The following is a 22187-nucleotide window of genomic DNA, read 5'->3' as shown; positions in this document are numbered from 1 at the left end:
TAACATTCCAGGCTCCTATGCAATATTGTTCTTTACAGCTTTGGACTTTACTTTCACCAATAGTTACAGCCACAACTGGGACTATTTCTGCTTTGGCTCAGCCTCTTCATTCCTTCTGGAGCTATTTCTCTGCTCTTTTCCAGTAGCATATTGGACACCTACCAACCTGGGGGGTTCATCTTTCAATGTCGTATCTTTTTGCCTTTTCATGCTGTTCATGGGGTTCTCAAGGCACGAATGCTAAAATGGCTTACCTTTCCCTTCTCCAGTGGATCACTTTTGTCAGAACTCTCCACCATGAGCCATCCACCTTGGGTGACCCTGCACGGCGTGGCTCACAGTTTCACTGAGTTAGGCAAGGCTGTGATCCGTGTGATCAGTTTGGTTAGTTTCCTGTTTGGTTAGTCTTCTGGTGAGATAGCCAAATTTCTAGGTTGAATACCTGCTAGTTACCCCCTTGATGGTGTCAGCTTTGCCTGAAGACTTTCTTCTGTCACGGCCATGAGGCAAGTACAGCAGTTCCAGGCATAAATTCCAACAACAACATCCAGAGTAAGAATGCTTATTTATCCTTTTGATTCAGGGTGGGGAAGATCCCTTGGAGGAGGAAATGGCAACCTTCCAGGCCTGGAGAACTCCATGAACAGAGGAGCCTGGTTGGCTACAGTCCACAGGGTCCCAAAAAAAACCAGCTGTCAATGCAGGGGGACACATTTTTCATCCCTGATCTGGGAAAATCCCGCATGCCTTGGAGCATCTAAGCCCCTGCGCCACAACTACTGAGGCCACACGCCTAGAGCCTGCGCTTCACAACAAGAGAAACCACCACAATGAGAAGCCTGTGCACTGCAACTAGAGAGCATATCCCCCGCCCTCCACAACCAGAGAAAGCCCACATGCAGCCACAAAGACCCAGCACAGCCAAAATAAATAAAAAAAATTTTAATTAAAAAAAATCACAACCAATGAAAAAGAAAAAAATGATTAGGTCATATCAGTCAAGCCAGTTTTTTTTGGAAATACCAAAGTCACATCGAATTTCCTGGTAGCCAGGGTACAAAGTAATTGACAATCAATGTGCTGGATTTACTATCAAAAGGACAAAGCAGACCAATTGAATGGGGTCAAACTTCCTGGCACTGAACTAAAAAATAAAATATGTAACAAACTTTATCTCAGAGTTGATGATGTCTAAATATGTTCAGAGCCAACACAGTGACAGTTTTCTTTTTTTTTTTTTTTTTAAATCAGTTCTTCACATCAGGTGGCCAAAGTACTGGAGTAGTGACAGTTTTCAGATGGTTTTGTTGTCAAGGACATAACACAACCTTCAGTCAAGGATATAGGATAGCCCAGTGATATTGACTATTTGAGGGACTAAGGTAATACAGTTGAATGGAGGCTTCAGGGATCCGCTTAAACATGGAACTCATCGAGATTATCTGGAAGAAAGATTAGACTACTTAAGTATTTACGAGAACATGAAAAAGCCAGAATTTAAAAGGTGAAAGAGACAGAAATAGGTAATTAACAGAAGAAGAAATACAAATGGCCAGTAAATATATGGAACACATTCAGCTTCAGTATTAGTCATGGAAATGAAACTTTAAGAAAACAACAAGGCAGGCTCCCCTGGTGGCGCAGTAGATAAGAATCTGCCGACCAACACAGGGAACAGAAGGTCTATCCCCGGTCCGGGAAGATTTCACATGCTGCGGGGCAACTAAACCTGTGAGCCGCAACTGCTGAACCTGTCTGAACCTGTACGTCACAACTACACAACAAGAGAAAGCACCCGTGCACTGCAACAGAGAGTAGCCCGCAATAGCCATAAGTAGAGAAAGCCCCACACAAAGCAACAAAGTCCCGGCACAGCCCTAAATAAATAAATAATTTTAAAAAAGAGGACTTCCCTGATGGTCCAGTGGTTAAGAATCTGCAGAGGATATGGGTTCAATCCCTAGTCAGGGAACTAAGAACCCATGCCGTGGGGTAACTAGACTCGAAAGCAGCAACTACTGAGCAGGCACATTATGGAGATGGTGAGTCAAATGAATAAATAAAAACCAGTGCCTTTTCCTTGAAGTTTTAAAATTTGATAATAGCGAGTGTTGATTAGGTAGAGGGTATATATATAAACCGGAGAAGGCAATGGCACCCTACTCCAGTACTCTTGCCTGGAAAATCCCATGGAAGGAGAAGCCTGGAAGGCTGCAGTCCATGGGGTCGCTGAGGGTCGGACACGACTGAGCGACTTCACTTTCATGCATTGGAGAAGGAAATGGCAACCCACTCCAGTGTTCTTGCCTGGAGAATCCCAGGGATGGGGAGCCTGGTGGGCTGCCGTATATGGGGTCGCACAGAGTCGGACACGACTGAAGCGACTTAGCAGCAGTAGCAGCAGCAGCATATATATAAACAGGGCTTCACAGGTGGCGCTAGTGGTAAAGAACCCGCCTGCCAATGCATGAGACTTAAGAGACATGGGTTCCATCCCTGAGCTGGGAAGATCCCCTGAAGGAGGGCATGGCAACCCACTCCAGTATTCTTGCCTAGAGAATCCCATGGACAGAGGTGCGTAGCAGGCTACAGTCCATAGGGTCGCAAAGAGTCAGATATGACTGAAGAGACTTAGCCCGCAAGCATGTATATAAACAAGGCACTACCTTTACCAACTCTTCATGAAAGTGTCAATTAATATAGGTCCTCTTGAAGGCAATCTGGCCATATTTACTAAAAGCAGAAATAAGCATATCCTGTGGTTGAGCAATTCAGATGCTATAGGTAGCAGGAGAAACCTGCAGTTGTCAACAGGAGGACATCCATATAAGGAGGTTTGTTTCAGCACTGTCTGAAATGAACATCCTTATACACATCTTAATAAATGAAGGAAAGAATATAAGTACAATGTAATATCATAAATTATGAAATTGTAATCATGAAAATTTTATAAAAATCAGAGTCTCTTTCAATAGGGGAATGGCTTAATAAAATTCAGCGCATTCATCCTCATAGCTGTATAGCAATTAAAAAGAACAAACTAGATGTATAGATAACTCTTAAAAATATATCAGACTCTCCTGGTGCTTCTCACTTCCTCTTTTGTGAAGCAGCAACAGGAGACTCAGTGCTGACCCACAAAAATCCCAAGGAAGGAGTCAAAACTGAGAACTGGCAATCATGTGGTTGGAAGGAGGTGGGCCGTTTGAGATGAAGAGGCACACACCACTCAGCAAACCAGTGGAAGTTTGTGTGACTGGCAGGGTTTGTCCACAAGGCAGATCAGACTCCGATTTGATGGGCAGCCAATCAATGAGAAAGACACACACAGCTGGATATAGAGGCTGGAGATACCACTGGAGCGTCCCAGTAGCAGACAGGGGCTGTCCACTAGAAAGGAAACCTGCTGCTTTGTTCCTCCAGACCAAGGAGCCCCTGTAGAAATCAGAGAAAGTGCAATTTGTTTCTACCACCTGCTGATCACTACAGTACTGTTCTCTTTATTCTTTCATTTTCCCCTTCCCCATTCTGGTGTGTGTGCACATGCATATTTATTTATTTGTTTGCTTGTTTGTTTATTGTTGAAATGAGGGGATTGTGGGATCTTAGTTACCCTACCAGAGATGGCACCTAGGCTACTTTAGTGGAAGTATGAAGCCCTAACTGCTGGACCACCCAAGGAATTCCCCCGTGTTGAATTTTTTAAAACTAAATAGCCAATAGCATGTTTTGATCAACATCAAATGGAGATGGGATGGGGGAATACTGGTTATGAGAAAATATCCCTTTCTCCATTAGCAGCAGGCTCACTCAGCTCTTGTCTTTATATTCAGTAAGTTATTTTGCTTTTGAAGTTTAACACAAGATAGAAGTCGTTGCATACTTTGACCTATTGGAGAATTTTATTTTTTAAATTTCATTGATTCGGCTGCATCGGGTCTTAGTGCTGTCATGCAGGATCTTTGTTGTGGCACATGGACATGGACTCACTAGTTGTGGTGCACGGGCTCAGTAATTGCGGCAAGCGAGCTTAGCTTCTCTGCAGCATGTAGGATCTTAGTTCCCTGACCAGGGATTAAACTCATGTCCCCTGCATTGCAAGGTGGATTCTTAACTGCTGGACCACCAAGGAAGTCCCTCTATTGGAGAATTTTAATGTTTTTCATTTATCATCGTAAAACCAAGGATAATTTTATGATTCTTTTATACATAGCTGTTACAGGTAGAGCAATCTGTATTTAAGGAAGGATGAATCACTAGAAAAGAAATGAATCTTGGATAGTTTTCCACCAAGTCAAACACTGTTGTTTGTTTTTATTTATTTATGGTTGTGCTGGGTCTTTGCTGCATTATGGCACCTGGGCTTAGTTGCTTCGTGGCATGTGGAATCTACCTAGACCAGGGATCGAATGCATGCCCCCTGCATTGGCAGACAGCTTTTTAACCACTGGACCATCCCGGAAGTCCAGAAATCTTATCATTTAAATAAACTTCCTGTTTAAAATGGAAAAAAAATCATTGAAGGAAAAAGCAAATTTCAGAGTGATTTGTTCTTATGGTACTAATTACATTAAAAATATACAACTAAGCCCTAGAGCTGCAACTGATGAAGTCTGGGCACCTAGAGCCTGTGCTCTGCAACAGAGAAGCCACTGCAGTGAGAAGCCTGCCCACCACAGCCAAGAGTAGCCCCCACTCACTGCTGCTAGCAAATCTGGAAGACTCAGCAGTGGCCACAGGACTGGAAGAGGTCAGTTTTCATTCCAATCCCAAAGGCAATGCCAAAGAAAGTTCAAACTACAGCACAATTGCACTCATCTCACACGTTAGCAGAGTAATGTTCACAATTCTCCAAGCCAGGCTTCAACAGTACATGAATGGAGAACTACCAGATGTTCAAGCTGGAGTTAGAAAAGGCAGAGGAACCAGAGATTAAATTGCCAACATCCATTGGATCATAGAAAAAGCAAGGGAGTTCCAGAAAAACATCTACTTCTGCTTTATTGACTATGCCAAAGCCTTTGACTGTGTGGATCACAACAAACTGGAAAATTCTTCAAGAGATGGGAATATTAGACCACCTTACCTGCCTCCTGAGAAATCTGTATGCAGGTCAAGCAGAAATAGCTAGAACCAGACATGGAATGGACTTGTTCCAAATTGGAAAAGGAATACGTCAAGGATGTATATTGTCACCCTGCTTATGTAACTTATATGCAGAGTACATCATGAGAAACACTGGGCTGGAAGCACAAGCCGGAATCAAGATTGCTGGGAGAAATATCAATAACCTCAGATACACAGATGACACCACCCTTATGGCAGAAAGTGAAGAAGAACTAAAGAGCCTTTTGATGAAAGTAAAAGAGGAGAGTGAAAAAGTTGGCTTACAACTCTACATTCAAGAAACGAAGATCATGGCATGTGCTCCCATCATTTCATGGCAAATAGATGGGGAAACAATGGAAACAGTGACAGACTTTCTTTTCTTGGGCTCCAAAATCACTGCAGATAGTGACTGCAGCCATTAAACTAAAAGATGCTTGCTTCTTGGAAGAAAAGTTATGACTAACCTGCTGCTGCTAAGTCGCTTCAGTCTAGACCGACTCTGTGCGACGCCATAGATGGCAGCCCACCAGGCTCCCTTGTCCCTGGGATTCTCCAGGCAAGAACACTGGAGTGGGTTGCCATTTCCTTCTCCAATGCATGCAAGTGAAAAGTGAAAGTGAAGTCGCTCAGTCGTGTCCGACTCCTAGCTAGACAGCATATTAAAAAGCAGAGACATTACTTTGCCAAGAAAGGTCCATCTAGTCAAAGCTATGGTTTTTCCAGCAGTCATGTATGCACATTAAGAGTTGGACCATAAAAAAAGCTGAGCACCGAAAAATCGATGCTTTTGAACTGTGGTATTGGAGAAGACTCTTGAGAGTCCCTTGAATTGCAAGGAGATCCAACCAATCCATCCTAAAGGAAATCAGTCCTGAATATTCATTGGAAGGACTGATGCTGAAGCTGAAACTCCAATACTTTGGCTTCCTGATGCGAAGAACTGACTCATTGGAAAAGACCTTAATGCTGGGAAAGATTGAAGGCAAGAGGAGAAGGGGATGACAGAGGATGAGATAGTTGGATGGCATCACCAATTCAATGGGCCTGAGTTTGAGTAAGCTCTGGGAGCTGGTGATGGACAGGGAAGCCTGGCATGCTGCAGTCCATGTGGTTGCAGAGTCAGACAGGACTGAGCAACTGAACTGAAACGAACTGAACTGCAACTAGAGAAAGCCTGCACAAAGCAACAAAGATCCAGTGCAACTAAAAATAAATAAATAGATAAATACAAAACCTGTAGCCTCCCAGGCTCCCCTGTCCATGGGATTTTCCAGGCAACAGTACTGGAGTGGATTGCCATTTCCTTCTCCAGGGGATCTTCCTGACCCAGGGATCGAACCCGGGTCTCCTGCATTGTAGATAGACAGAGTTGGTCTAAGCCAGCAGGGAAGTCACAAAACCCCAGTAGTATATATTTATATATGTATACACACACATAAATATATGATTATGTGTGCTTATCTGTGTAACGATATAAAAATTATATGGAATAACATCTTTTCTATTACCCAGCTCCCCCACAACACCCCCAGAAAAATCTCTACTTGCTGTTACCAAAGAGCTATAGAGTCCCCTATTTCCCTCAGTGTGCTGGGACAGAAAGTCTCTGGGGAACCTGACCTTGGGCAGACAAGTTTGTACTTGCTGAGTTGAGAGAGACAGGTTTCTAGCCTGAAGATGACAAATGAAACTCAGAGGAAGAGAGTGTGTGAAACAGAGAATGTGGAAGCAATGTTTGTTAACTTATGTGTTTTGCTACGAACAGGGCTAGGAGGATCTGGGTAGGCCCTTACAGTATCTTTGTCCAGGCTCCTGGCCTGAGAGTTGGCTGGTCCCACTCAGCTGATATCTACTGGAATGCAGTACCCAAATTCTGATAGCTTGGCTGACGCCTGTACTGACACATTAAAAACCCGGGGCTGAGTCCTATCCATCCCACAAGCTCCAGACCTGCCTCATTCCAGCAAGAAGCCACTGGACGGTCAGCAGTGTGGAAAGGAACAGTGAGACAGCAAGTGGAGTTTGTGCATCTGCGAGTAGTTTATCCAGAGTGTAATTACAACTGAGGTTGGGGGGTTAGGAATCCCTCAGACTGGAGGGGGAAACAAGCCCTTGAAGGACTTGGGTGAGGAGGACACTGTTAGCCTCAGGCAAGATCTTTCTTTCTGAGGGGATTGAATAGCAGAAAACTCTTCCCAGAGTTGGGCCTCTTGGATACCCCTAAATTGGTAGCCAGCATACCGGCCACTGAATACAAGTGCCTCAGTGACTTGGTCCAGTCCACTGTCCATCAGGAAGCTTGGAAACTGTGTGTGCAAAGGGCTTGTGAGGCAAAATCACCTGCCTACCACAAAGGGACACCGAGCCACTGATAGGTGTAACAGAGGTGTGGGAGAGCCGGCCTGTACCCACACAGTGCAGTCAACTGTTGAATTTTCAGGAATTTTGCAAGCCAGCTTTTCAATGCAGTCATTAACAAAAATTAAATTATGGGAACACAGCTGAAAAGCAGTCAAAACTCACCACTGCTTAATTATTTTACTACATCTTTCTATTATCTCTGCTCTGCAGGTTATTTTCATGTATTGTATCTGGTGGAGATATTTTATAACTGGAATCCAGTGATATCTTGTCCATAGCTTGAAATCAGCCACAGTGTGACTGTTGAACCACAGAAATTAGCAAACGCTACAAGCTACTATCAAAAGCCCACCGTTAAACACCATCACTGTTCATCCTTCTCCCTTCAACATATATAAACATGTCTCCGCACACACACAATCACAGAAACACCCCCTCCTCCTTTAAACACAAATGTAACACACTGTACAAACCGTCTGCATCTTGCTTTTTTGACTAAATAAGTGAAGGGAGCTCTTTCCCCTTTCTTATTTAATGCCTGAAGCTTCATCCTCCAAATTGCTTTTCTTCCCTCAAGGAGTGAGCCACACCCAAAGCTCGGTCTAGAGTCACACATCACCCCTTGCCTCTTATTCATTTCTTCCTTGACTTGCCCAGCCTTGTGCTAAACCCAGGACAAAGATATCAGTAAAGTCCCTTTCTGGGAAGGGTGAGAACCCAGAGCCAAAGTCCAATAACTAGAACACAACGTTATCGGTTCAGTAAAAGAGGGCAGGCCAGCTTGAATGTCACCTTCTTCCTGAAAGTTCTTTTTTTAATTCTCAGATCTCCCTCCTAAACCCTACCACATCCCTCCCTCTGACTGCTATTATCATTGAGCTGGGGATGGAACTCTTGAGTTCCATGCAATTTGCTGAAAACACTCCCCAGGCCACAGACTGCCCATGTGCACTCAATGCTGGGTTCTTCACACCCAGATAATGGTGGTGCAGGGAGGCTGTAACTCAGAGAGTAGCCACTTGACCCCAGGGGAGGACACACTCCATAATCCTCTATAATCCTATAAACTCAGTGAGAGATGTTATTTAGACCAGACTGATCTTTGTACCTGACTCAGTGCCTTGCCCCGCGCTGAATCTCCCCACCCAGCTACTTCCTTCCTGGCCTGAGACCCAGTTCACGTCAGTTATCATTATTGGACCGTTTTTGTTCATACCTGGATTGCCAGGTATAATCCCAAGAGAGCTGGGCATTTCAAACAGGTGAAGGAGGGGAAGGTGAGAACACAGCCAGTCCTTGGCCTTTCCTGTTTGGAATCTATTCCTTCTGTGACTCCTGCCCAGATTCCTCCAGAGGAGCCCACACTCCCAACTAGTACCTCCTCTTCTCCCTTCCTGTCCCCATCTTACCGGCTCTGATCTCTTCAAAGCTCTCTTCCTGCTCTCCCTTCCCCCACTATGCACTGTGCACATCTGGGGCCCTCTCCTGAGGGCTCTGTGACTTCTCTCTCTTTCTCTCTCTGCAGCCCTGTGCCGTCCCAGACAGAGATAGAGCCATCTTACGTGTTTCCCCTCCCACCATCCACTAATTCTACAGATGCCTGATAGCCTTGCTCTGTGCCAGGAGCTAACAGTCCCTGAGCACAGGGATCTCACAGACAGTGACACTCCTTTACTACCCTATAATTTCACTGAGGTTGTTCAGGCCTTTCATGGATCACCTTACTAAATGTCAACCTGAGGCGCTATCACCATTCCACCCCGTACCTCTGGCCCCCCCACAGAGGAAGTTAAACCGCTTGCCCAAGGTCGCCGATCCGAAACATGCAGGACGCAGCCGGTCTGCCTCCCTTGGCAGCACTGTGAACCACGGAGCCCCACGCTCCTCGCACAGCCGTGGGGGCCCAGGGCTCAAACCCCAGCCAGGATCACCTGCACACCACATTGGCTTCCTGACCTCCAACACTCCCTTCTGCTGCTCTTCCGTCTTCTGGGGAGTTTTCCGTTTGTATGGAGTCTGGGGTAGCGGCTCATTCTCGAAATCAAACCTGCAAGGGCAAGAGTCCCCTTTCCCCTTCCTTAATTCAAGACTTAGGCTCCGTCAACTGAGCAGTAAAGCCTGGGGACTGGTCATCAAAGCGGCACATATAATTGTTGCAGCAGCAGAAAATGTTTAGCTTCTTCCCAGCACCTCAACTGATGTCCCTGCCTTCCCTTTACCTTCCCTCCAGCTTATCCTCCACAGAAGAGCCACAGTGGTATTTTACATATGAAAGTATCTCATAGAATGGGCTGGTGGTGGTAAAGAGCCTACCAACACAGAAGATGTAAGAGACACAGGTTCAGTCCCTGGGTCTGGAAGATCCCCTGGAGGAGGGCATGGCAACCCACTCCAGTATTCTTGCCTGGAGAATCCCATGAACAGTGAGGCCTGGCAGGCTACAGTCCATGGGGTCTCAAAGAGTCAGACACAACTGAAGCAACTTAGCATGCACCTGTCTCATAGAATAAGTTGCCAATTTTAAAAACTGTTCAAGGATTTCCCTGGTGGTACAGTGGTTAGGAATCCACCTGCCAATGCAGGGGACACGGGTTGGATGTCTGGTCCGGGAAGATTCCACACGCAGCAGTGCAACTAATCCTGTGCACAACTATTGGGCCTGCGAGCTGAAACTTCTGAAGCCCATGCACTCTGGAGCCTGCGCTCCACAACGAGAAGGCACCGCAAGGAGAAGTCAGAGCAACTAACAGCACCTGCTCACCGAAAATAGAGAACGCCTACACGCAGCAAGGAAGACCCAGTGCAACCAAAATAAATTATAAGCAAGTAAAGAAAAACTGTTCAATTCTTTGCATTACCCAGAAAGCAAAGTCCACACTCCACCTGCTGGCTTACCATGGCTGTCACCAATGGCCTCTCTGGGCTCATACCTCAAGCCTCCCCTTGACATGGTAGGCCATAACGGTCCTGGCCTGCTTTCCTGTCATGCAGCCATCAGGAAAGGACTGTTTCCTGTCATGTAACTCACTCTGGCTTTGGACATTGTTAATTCTTCCTTCTGGAATGCTCTTTTATGGGGGATCGTGATAGACAATAAAAGATAACACAAATCAGAGTTCAAAGTAACCTTCTTTCATTGTCCCATTAAACTTTATGCCATCGACCATGGTATTTTAATTTACCTCCCATAGCACTGATAACAATCTACTATTTAGATTATTGATGTGTTTTGTTTCTTTTTGGCTATACTGCACGGCATGTAGGATGTGGTCTTGGTTCCCAAACCAGGGGTCACACGTGTGCCAAGTGGAAGTGTGGAGTTTTAAACACTGGAGCATCAAGAAAGTCCCTCTTACTGTATCCTGTATGCCCATGAAGAACTATAAGAATAATAATGTTAATAATAAACCAAGCAAAACAGTAGGTAATATTTTTGCAGAGCTTCTATACGTCAGGCCCTGTATGAGTTGCTAGCTCTTTGCACGTGAACAGTTTTTCTGATGAATAATCTATTACAGTAATAAACTGTTATTACTGTAATAAACTCTGTTATTACTGTAATAAACTGTTACAGTTTTTCATATCAAGATACGGAAGTCTGTGACATTAAGCAACTTGCCATCCAGCCTGTTCCAGAGTTCAAGTCCTTAAATGGTATTATTTATTATAGTACGCTTGCCACTGTAACTCACAAATGATTCCTAGGGGAAAAAAGAGAAAACCTGCCCAGCCATTCTGGGCTCCCCTGGGTCTTGATTTCCCAACCTGGTCATCCTACCACCTATGAATATGGGAAAGTACCAACATCTTTCCTACAGATTCCCTCTTAACATAACCCAGCCAGAATCCATTTCTCCTGTTTTCAACCAACAATCCTGGTCAATACATCCCAAAAGTTTAACTCTGGGCTTTGCACACAGCAGAGGAACAGTACATTCTCAACATATAAATGAATCAGATAGTGCAACGTGGTGAGACTAAAGGCTCTGATGGCCTGGGTGCATGGAGGCTGTACCACCAATATTGCACTGATGTTTCAGGCTTTTCCTTCCTTTGCTCTTTCTTTATTATGAAATGCTTGAGACATGTCAAGTGTCTTGGGGTTTTTGTGGTTTGTGTGCTTGTTATTGGCCTCACAACGTAGCTTGTAGCCTCTTCGCTCCCCAGCCAGGGATCAAACCCAGGCCCCAGCAATGAAAGTCCCCCACTAGACTGCCAGGGAATTTCTAAGTTTTATAAATATTCACTGAAGGACTATTTCCCCAGTTCTCTTTACCTGGCTTATTCTTAGGAGTTCCTTCCGGGAAGGGTGGGAGTGCCTTTCTTCTCTCCCTGGCCCTACACCCTCAGGAGAGAGCGGGGAGAGTTTCCACACCACCTCAGGGCCCAAGAGCCCCCGTGATTTGCATTACCTTCTCTGAAAGTGTTCAAATTCAGCTTGTCTCCTCATTTTCACCGCAGGGAGTTCAGTCTGGCCATAAGCATTTTCAAAGTAATAGCTTTGCTGATATTTCCAGGCTTCACATTTGCACTGGTTTTTCGGGAAAAGCCTAAAACAAAATGAGGACTAAGATTACAGACTGGGTGGGCTGGTGGGTGAGGCAGGCACTTGAAGTCTAACCCATTGTGCTGTTCCCCCCAGACTCTCCTTTCTCACAGCCACCATCCAGGTTGGGTTGAGACCCTAGAATCCCAGCAGTAGCCATTCCCAAAGACACAGCGAGGGGGAAGGGATAAGAAGGCCCCCTCCCAAAACCAACTTATAGTGATCAAAGCAGACATGTGGCAGGAGGAGGGATAGGAACTTGGGATTAACATACACACACTACTGTATATAAAACAGATAACCAACAAAGACCTACTGTATGGCATAGGGAAATCACAATATTATGTAATAACCCACATGGGTAAAGAATCTGAAAAAGAATGAATATATGTACATGTATAACTGAATCACTTTGCTGTACACCTGAAACTAACCCATCATTGAAGGTCATTATACTCCAATAAATTGTTTTAAATAATAAAAAATAAATTTTGTAATCCCCCCCCCAAAAAAACCACCCCTCTCTTAAATCATCTCCTGCACCAAACTTCTACTTAAGATCCCACAAGCCATGTGGCTTGTGGGATCTTAGTTCTCTGATTAGGGACTGAACCCAGGCTCAGCAGTGAAAGCTCCAAGTCCTAACCACTGGGCTCCAGGGAATTCCCTAAACTTCTTTATGTGTGTGTGTTTTTTAATAATTTTAATTTATTTATTTTTGGCTGTTGCTGGGTCTTCATTGCTGTGCAGGCTTTCCCTAGTTGCGGCGAGAGGGAGGTAACTGTGGTTGCGGAGCAGGGGCTTCTCATTGCGGTGGCTTCTCTTGTTGCAGAGCACAGGCTCTAGGCGCATGCGCTCACTAGTTGTGGCTCACAGGCTCTAAAGCACTGGCTCAGTAATTGTGGCACAGGCTTAGTTGCTCAGCGGCATGTGGGATCTTCCTAGAACCAGGGATCAAACCCTTGTCTCCTGCATTGGCAAGCAGATTCTTTACTACTGAGCCACCAGGGAAGCCCTCTCCAAACTTCTTTAAACTTGAGAGTCACAGTGGCATCTTAGTCCCACCCACCTGAAGAGGAGGCCAAAGGAACAGAAAGGCAACGTCTTTCCTGTAGTTTGGGTTAAACAGGCCCTCCAAAATCACCAGGGACTTTGGGGGGTATGGTAGGGAACAGAGTCTCTGCCCTGCAGACCGAGAGCTTTTCTGGTCCTATAGTTTGGAATCACATTCACAATCAGCACAGGTGCAGGAAGGTAGGGAACTGGCTGTAAGGTGGGCACAATAGGACACTCAGCCACAGGAGGAGGGAGGGGGAGAGGTCAGACCAAGGGGGAATAACTGGCTGTCTCACCAGATTCCATCGTGGGTAAAGAGGCTCTTGACATGTTTCTCAGGGAGAAGCTTCAGCATTCCGGCAGCCACACTAGGCTGAAGGAGTGGTGCTTTGTAGATGCTGAATTCTGAATACAGGGACACACTTCTGAACATAAATAATACAATGCCCAGGGCCAAGAATAAGACGGACATCTTGAGGATCCACAGATATCTAGAGCTGTTAGAACACAAAAGAGCAAATGCTATGTAAATCTTTTTTCCTTGATTACATAAAACATCAAAGGACCTGATTGTATAATATAGATGGGAACAGTAACTGCAGGGAAAAGGTCAATTAAACCTATATCTTCTACTGCTCACCAAGACTGATTTCTGATAAACAAAAGAGAAAAGAATTAAGTTGCAACAGACACTCAGAAAAATCACAAATAAAAGAATGTGCTAAAGCCCAAGGAGGGAGAGTGGAAGAGTAAGGCTTGCAGTATTAATGTCAACATAGTTGAATTTGAGGCCAAAAAAAAAAAAAATTAAATGGGGCTAAAAGGATCACTTACTGTGATTACATGAGTAATCTACAAAACAGATGTAGATCATGTAGTGGTCATGAACGGTATCCACTAGATAATAGCCTTATTTAAGCAAAGAATGGCAGAATATGGGAGGAGAAAGATTACAAATCCAAAGGTGGTCATGGATTCTAACATTCTCATGTCTAACACTCTAACATCTCATTCCCTAACAAATCAAGTCTCAGAAATATATAAAGCAAGAAAGCAACTACTTTTTTTAAAATCGATGTATTTTAGTTATTTGGGGTTGCATTAGGTCTTCATTGCTGCAGGAAGGCTTTCTCTAGTTGCGGCGAGTGAGGGCCACTCTTCATCACAGTGTGTGAGTTTCTCATTGTGGGGGCTTCTCTTGTTTCAGGGCGTGGGCTCTAGAGCTAGGGCTCAGTAGTTGCGGGTCCTGGACTCTACAGCACAGTCTCAACAGGTGTGGTGCACCGGCTTAGCCGCTCTGTGGCATGTGGAATCTTCCCGGACCAGGGGTTGAAACCACATTCCCTGCATTGGCAGGCAGATTCCTATCCACTGTACCACCAGGGAGTCTGCAGCCAAATTTTAGATCTCATATTCTGTTAAAGAGCTTTCAGGACATTTACAAAAGTTGGCCACTTATTTGAACACAAAGAAAACCATAATAAAGTAGAAGTCATTCAGAGTACACACACTGACAAGTGCAATCAAAATGTAACTGATAGGGGCTTCCCTGGTGGCTCAGCGGTAAAGAATCTGCCTCCTAATGTAGGAGACATGGGTTCGATCCCTGGTCAGGGAAGATTCCACATGCTGTGGAGCAATTAAGCCCGTGCACCACAACTAGTGAGTCTGCACTCTAGAATCCAAGAGGCACCACTACTGAAGCCCGCGTGCCCTAGAGCCTTTGCTCTGCAACAAGAGAAGCCGCCACAATGAGAAGCCCGCGCTCTTCAAGGAACGGTGGCCCCTGCTCACTGCAGCCCCTGCTCACTGCAGCTGCAGCTAGAAAAAAAGGGAAGCGAAGAAGACGCAGCACAGCCAAATACAAATACATAAACAATTTAAATATAACCTATAAGAATAGTAAGCCCCCTCTTCCACAACATGGAAAAAAACGATTTTAAGCTTTCCAAAGCAACGGTTTGAGTCAAGGACAACATCAGAACCAAAATATAAAGATAATGAAGATACTACATACAAAACTATGGGAAACACTAAAATTATGCTGAGTGGAAATTTACAAATTTTGGATCACAAGACATAAGGTTAATAGATTAAACAATCAAATAAGTTTGAAAATGGATAGCAAAATGAATCTAAGAAAAGTAGAAACAAGAACCTAATAACAACGCAAATGGAAAGTGGCAAATTAGAAAACATCTAAAATGGAATAATTATTAAACCCAAGCACGGAGGAGACAACCTTTGAGATATCTGCCTACTTAATAACCTCCCTGCTCTAAGACTCTTCTCCTCCCTGACCCACAGAGGTCACACCTATGAGCTGGTTGTATCACATGATTCTCCCCTGACCATTGGCTGATTGGACCAAAGGCGAACACCTCTGAGGTGGGCCAATCAGCCAGAATTTTTTTCCCAGGAATTGGTAAGCAGAGATCAGCTAAATCTGCCCTCCTGAACTGAGAATAGAGGAAAGGAGAGAAGGCAGAGAACATAGAATAAGGTAAGAGACACAAGGAGAAGCCTAGAACTTGAATACCTAGATGAAAGAGATGATCTAAACAGATCCACTAAAGTGAAAAAAAAAAACACAAGGAAGTCGTCAAAGGCCTCAACAAAATCCGAAATCCCTATTTCATAAGTAAACAATTCCACACCAATTTACAAAAACCAGTTTTACAGTGATGCAAGTATAAGTACTGAAGAATAATGCTGTAAGTATGCTGAACAATTATTAGCAAATAGAGTATAATGGTATCCTAAATGAAAGATTCATCACTAACAAATGAAGTTCTTCTAGGAGAGCAAGGATGACTCAGTCCTATGGTGTGGCTGAACCACTCTGACTTTATCCTAGGCCCCCAATCCTACCTCTTTTCTTTCTTTCTTTCTTTTTTTTTTTTTTAAAGAATAACAGTGTCATCAAGTTCATTATACAATTTTCAACCTAACAGAAAGAAACAAATCAGGAACAACAGAGGGAGGTGGTCTTGGTCTTTTTGAGGGTTTGGTTCTTTTCCTTCTGCTAGCTGGAGAAGGCGATGGCACCCCACCCCAGTACTCTTGCCTGGAAAATCCCATGGATGGAGGCGCCTGGTAGGCTGCAGTCCATGGGGTCGCTAGGAGTCGGACACGACTGAGCGACTTCACTTTCACTGTCACTTTTCACTTGCATGCATTGGAGAAGGAAATGGCAACCCACTCCAGTGTTCTTGCCTGGAGAATCCCAGGGACGGGGGAGCCTGGTGGGCTGCCGTCTATGGGGTCACACAGAGTCGGACACGAGTGAAGCAACTTAGCAGCAGCAGCAGCAGCAGGAAATAAAACTGTGTGTCACTGAATGAAAACAAAACAAAATAAGGAGAAAAAAATTCTCTGGGTAAATGACTTTCCTTGTATTCCATATAATTTTTTCTCCTTAAACTGTTACCTGCTCCCTTTTCTGCAAGACGGAGCTTTAGCTTACTCACAAGAAACGTGCCTAAGCCAGGGGAGTTTCCTATTAAGTTTTCCCCTGGCCTTCATCTGACATGAAAACTGGAAGACTGCCTTTTGCTGATGTGAATGGTTAATGGTCATGAGAACCTCCCCCTAACATACACAAAGGGAGTGAAAAACACCCATTTCCCATTGATATGGACATGATTCTCCCTAGTAGTCAGATTTTATTTTCAGCTTTGGTCCTTTAAATCTTCTGTACCCTTTTCTGCAGCTTTGAATGCCTCTGGATCGTCTCCCAGCTCCTGCCCATGTGCAAGTCACCCACAATAAACTTCAGAATTGCTCTTCATGCAGTTGCCTGTTTTGTTTTTGGGTCTCAAAGTTCCTTCTCAGTTAGGAGGATATTATTCAATATCCCTGCCTTCCAATAATTGTACAATTTATTAATAAATTTCACCACGTGGAAATTCAGGTCAGGAGAACACCCAATATGATTATACTGATAGACGATTTTAAAATCATTTAATAAAATTATCCATTCTTTTTTAAAAATTTATTTACTTTTTAATTGAAGGATAATTGATAAGTGATCAGAATTTTGTTGGTTTCTGCCAAACATCAACATGAATCAGCCAGTGCAGGAGACTCAGTTTGATCCCTGGTCGGGGAATTAAGATCCCACATAGTGCTGGGCAACTAAGCCCATGCACCACAACTACTGAGCCTGCACGACACAACTAGAGAAAGCCCACATGCTGCAACAAAGGCCCAGCACAGTCAAAAGAAAAAAAAGAAAAAGAAACTAAAAATATAGCTAGCATACGATCCAGCAATCCCACTCCTGGGCAATTATCCACACAAAACTATAACGCAAAAATATATATGCACCATGTTCACAGTAGCATTATTTACAATAGCAAGACATGGAAGCAACCTAACTGTCCATGAATGGACAAAGGTCTGGTACACCTTTATACAGTGGAATATTACTCAGCCATGAAAAGAAAATAATGCCTTTTGCAGCAAATTGGATGGACCTAGAAATTATCATTGGAGAAGGCAATGGCAACCCACTCCAGTACCCTTGCCTGGAAAATTCCCATGGACGGAGGAGCCTGGTGGGCTGCAGTCCATGGGGTCGCTAAGAGTCAGACACGACTGAGCGACTTCACTTTCACTTTTCACTTTCATGCATTGGAGAAGGAAATGGCAACCCACTCCAGTGTTCCTGCCTGGAGAATCCCAGGGACGGGGGAGCCTGGTGGGCTGCTGTCTATGGGGTTGCACAGAGTCGGACACAACTGAAGCGACTTAGCAGCAGCAGCAGCAGCAGCAGAAATGATCATACTAAGCAAAGTCAAAAAGAGAAAGACAAATACCGTATTATATCACTTATATGTATAATCTAAAATACAACACAAATGAACATATCTACAAAACAGAAAAAGGCACAGAGAATAAACATGGTTGCCAAGGGAGGGAGGGTGAGAGAGGGAAGAACTGGGAGTTTGGGATTAGCAGATATACACCATTAGAATGGATAAACAACAAGGTCCTACCCTATAGCACTGGGAACTTTATTCCATATCTTGTGACAAACCATAATGGAAAAAATAGGAAAAAGTATATATATATAAATATGTATAGCTAAATCACATTGCTGCACAGCAGAAACTGACACACAGTAAATCAACCATGCTCCAGTAAATTTTTTTAAAAAGGGAAGAACCTGGAAGAAATGATACCACACTAATAATTATGAGCCTCATCTAACATCTGGATCTTGGTTTACATACAGCATTCCCCACTAAAGAAAATCAGAGCCCCTTGCAGAAATGGCTGATTCTGGCTTTGGGTAAGGAAAATTCAAAGCAAGTCTAGAATATCTTGTGATGCCAGAAGGGAAGGGGGCTATCTAAGAAGACCACAGTTATATCCATGAAAGAGGAGCCAGTTTAAAGGGTCTTCTACCAGCCATATTTGAGATAGTTGATACATCAACAAGAACAATGACTATAATTAACTATAACATATTAAATAAAATAAAACCCATAAAGCTAATGATACTCCAAGGGAAAAATGCAAGGGGTGATCAGGGTACTTAAAAAAAAACTTTTTAATTATAGAAAAAAATCCAAAGTACATACAAAAAATAAAAAGAACATAAAATGAATTTTATTATACCCATTACCTACCTTCTACTCCTGGACAAAATGGATTTATCTGTTTCTTCACCTATTCCCTCACTTCTCAAATCATTTTGAAGAAAATCTTGACATCTTATCATTTCATCAGTAAATATTCTATCTTTGAAGGGTAATGCGGCAGTTTTGTACTCAGATGTACCAAGCTGGAATTCCCTTCCCTGTGTAATGCCAGGTTAGGGATGGCCACAGAGAAATTTGCATGTGATTCAGAGGCAGTGCAGACGCTGGCAAGTTCCATCCACTTGGTCCTCTTTCCCTAAATTCTGTGTCCAGCCCTCCTTCCCAACAACTGGCCCTGCTGACCAGCTACCTCAGGTTCACTATACGAACTTTCCCTGAGAACTCACAGTAGTGGTAACCATGAGGAACAAACAACCTTTCATAGACTTTCCAGCAACTCTCTTTGTGGCTGTACTCCAGAAAACAAGATGTTTCTGAATTCTTCCCTGTTCCAGCTCATTCACCTGTGACGAGTCACCCGACTGGTGACTTTTCTTTAATTTTTTTTTGGAACGCATCCCCAAATTGTGTTAATTCCTATAATAAATTTCTTATTGTGCAATCCTCACTGAAGTTCTGCTTCTTTGCTTAAAGCTTGGGGGATTCAGATAAAGGTTCTTACACACACAGAGACACCCAATACCATTATCAGCTACAAATCTAACAATCAGTTTTTATTACCATCAAATGTGCACAGAGTTCCCTTCTGTCTTTTTTTATTTTTTATTTTTGTACAGACTGAAATAAGTCAGAAGGAGAAAAACAAATACCATATATTAAGGCATATATATGGAACCTAGAAAAATGATACTGATGAACTTATTTGCAGGAGAGGAAGAGACTCAGACATAGAAAACAGACTTGTGGACACAGAGCGGAAGAAGAGGATGGGACAAACTGAGAGAGTAGCATTTGACATATATAGACAACCGTGCATAAAATAAATAGCTAGTGGGAAGCTACTGTATAGCACAGAGACTTCAGCCTGGTGCTCTGTGACAACCTAGAGGGGTGGGGTGGGAGACAGGCTGAAGAAGGAGGGGATATATATGTACACACAGAGCTGATGCACGAGGCTGTACACAGAAACTGACACAACATTGTAAATCAATTATACTCCAGTTAAAAATAGAATCAAAGCAGAATCTAAATAAGAGCCACACAATGGTTGATATGTTTCATCAGTTCCTTTTAATATATACATTCCTCTGTATCTCTTCCTAGCAACATACTTGTTTAAGGAACCACGTTGTTTATCCTACATAATTTGGATTTTCCACATCTGGACTGTGCTGATTTCAGCCCTCGCCTTCCCCTCCCCGAGCCATGTTCCTTTGTTCCCTGAAATTTCTATAAATCTGTAGTTAGATCAAGAGGCTTGATCAGATCCAGGTTTGATTTCTGAGAAAATCCCTTCATAGGTGATGGTGTGTGCCCCTCCATCAGAGAGGCTAGGCACAGCATTTCTTTTGCAGAATATTAGTAGGCATTTGATGACTGCCCAGATCACTGGTTCTGAGTATTCTGGGGCTCAGGGTCTGTACGAAATCTTAACCACTGGACCGTCAGGGAAGTCCCTGGACCTCTTCATAATCTTAAAAATTACTGAGGACTCCCAAAGAGCTTTTGTTTTTGTGGGTTATATCTGTCAATGTTTACCATTTTGGAAATTAAATTCGATAAGTTTTTAAAAGTATGTATTAATTTAGAAATAACATAATAAGCCCATTAAAAGCTAACACAAATAACATATTTTTATGAAAAAAATTACATTTTTCCAAACAAAAAGTAGTGAGAAAAATGGCATCATTTTACATTTTTGCCTATCTCTGTAATATTTAGCTTAATAGATAAAATGAATTCTTATATTGTTTCTGTGTTCAATCTTTTACGTTGTTTGCTTGAAACATGTGAGGAAAATACAGCCCCACACAGATATATAAGTGGAACAAAGATAATTGTGGATATTCATCTTTGATACCATGCCAAAAACCAAATAGCGGTTTAAAGGTTAGCAGCAACGTGGAATCTGAAACCATATCAATAAACTTTTTTCATTGGTATGATTTGGACTTTGAGTGGGTCTTTTACCTCACTTGATTTTATAACACCATGCATCATTCATATGGAAAATATCGGTTCACTGAGCTATGCTGAGTCCCCAAATGCATTTTTAATGCAATACAGAGAATTCATTCATTAATATCGACACCAGCCTCATCAGAAAGGTCTCTAAATAATAAGACTTTCAAACTCATTGCAGTAGAAATAAGTTTTACAAAGTTCTAATTTTTTGGAAAGTTTGAATTTTATAATTGGTAACAAATACTACCAGTTGTTTTCTTCAAATGGTCAAGATCACTTGGTTCATTTTTTAAAAAAGGTATCTACCAAAAACAGAAGTCTGAATAACCAGCTTATTCTTCATTTTTATTCATTCTTTAAACAAAAGATATTTCAATTAAAAAGCAGCTAGTTCAACTTGATGACATAAATCAAAGCAAGATCCTCTATGATCCACCTCCTAGAGTAATGGAAGTAAAAACAAAAATAAACAAGTGGGACCTAATTAAACTTAAAAGCTTTTGAACAGCAAAGGAAACTATAAACAAGGTGAAGACAACTCTCAGAATGGGAGAAAATAACAGCAAATGAAACAACTGACAAAGGATTAATTTCCAAAATATACAAGCAGCCCATACAAGTCAATACCAGAAAAACAAACAACCCAATCAAAAAGTGGGAAAAAGACCAAACAGACATTTCTCCAAAGACATACAGATGGCTAACAAACACATGAAAAGATGTTCAACGCTGCTCATTATTAGAGAAATGCAAATCAAAACTACAATGAGATAGCACCTCACACCAGTCAGAATGGTTATAATCAAAAAGTCTACAAAAAATAAATGAGGGAGAGGGTGTGGAGAAAAGGGAATTCTCTTGCACTGTTGGTGGAAATATAAACTGATACAGCCACTATGGAAGACGGTGTGGAGATTACGTTAAAAATCTAGGAATAAAACCACCATTTGACCCAGCAATCCCACCACTAGGCATATACCCTGAGGACACCAAAACTGAAAAAGACAATGTACCCCAATGTTCATTGCAATGTTATTTACAATAGCTAGAACATGGAAGCAACCTAGATGTCCATCAACAAATGAATAGATAAAGAAGCTGTGGTACATATATGCAATGGAATAGTCCTCAGCCATAAAAAGGAATGCATTAGTCAGTTCTAATGAGGTGGATGAACCTAGAGCATATTTATAGAGTGAAGTACATCAGAAAGAGAAAGATAAATATTGTATACTAACACATATATGTGGAATCTAGAAAATTAGTACTGATGAATTTATTAGAAGGGCAGCAATGGAGAAACAGACAGAGAGAACAGACTTATGGACATGGCGGGGATGGGGAGGAGGGAGTGGGTGAGATATATAGAGAGTGTAACATGG

At 42.9% G+C, this 22187-nt stretch overlaps 1 protein-coding gene across 1 annotated transcript in view; it reads right to left on the bottom strand.

Moving 5' to 3' along the window:
- B4GALNT2 (beta-1,4-N-acetyl-galactosaminyltransferase 2) overlaps window positions 1-22187 on the bottom strand; it is a 116437-nt gene that overhangs the window by 24112 nt on the left and 70138 nt on the right. Inside the window, exons 3-4 of the mRNA XM_040244428.1 lie at window positions 13369-13638; window positions 11883-12020 (exon numbers count right to left, since the gene is read on the bottom strand). Coding sequence (XP_040100362.1) covers window positions 11883-12020; window positions 13369-13638 — 408 coding nt within the window. The remainder of the gene's footprint in view (window positions 1-11882; window positions 12021-13368; window positions 13639-22187) is intronic.

The sequence above is a fragment of the Oryx dammah genome, unplaced genomic scaffold (assembly GCF_014754425.2).
Source record: "Oryx dammah isolate SB20612 unplaced genomic scaffold, SCBI_Odam_1.1 HiC_scaffold_8, whole genome shotgun sequence".
NCBI classification, from domain to species: Eukaryota; Metazoa; Chordata; class Mammalia; order Artiodactyla; family Bovidae; genus Oryx; species Oryx dammah.
Note: the sequence above shows the minus strand (reverse complement) of the source record. Positions and strands in the feature narration are given on the sequence as shown.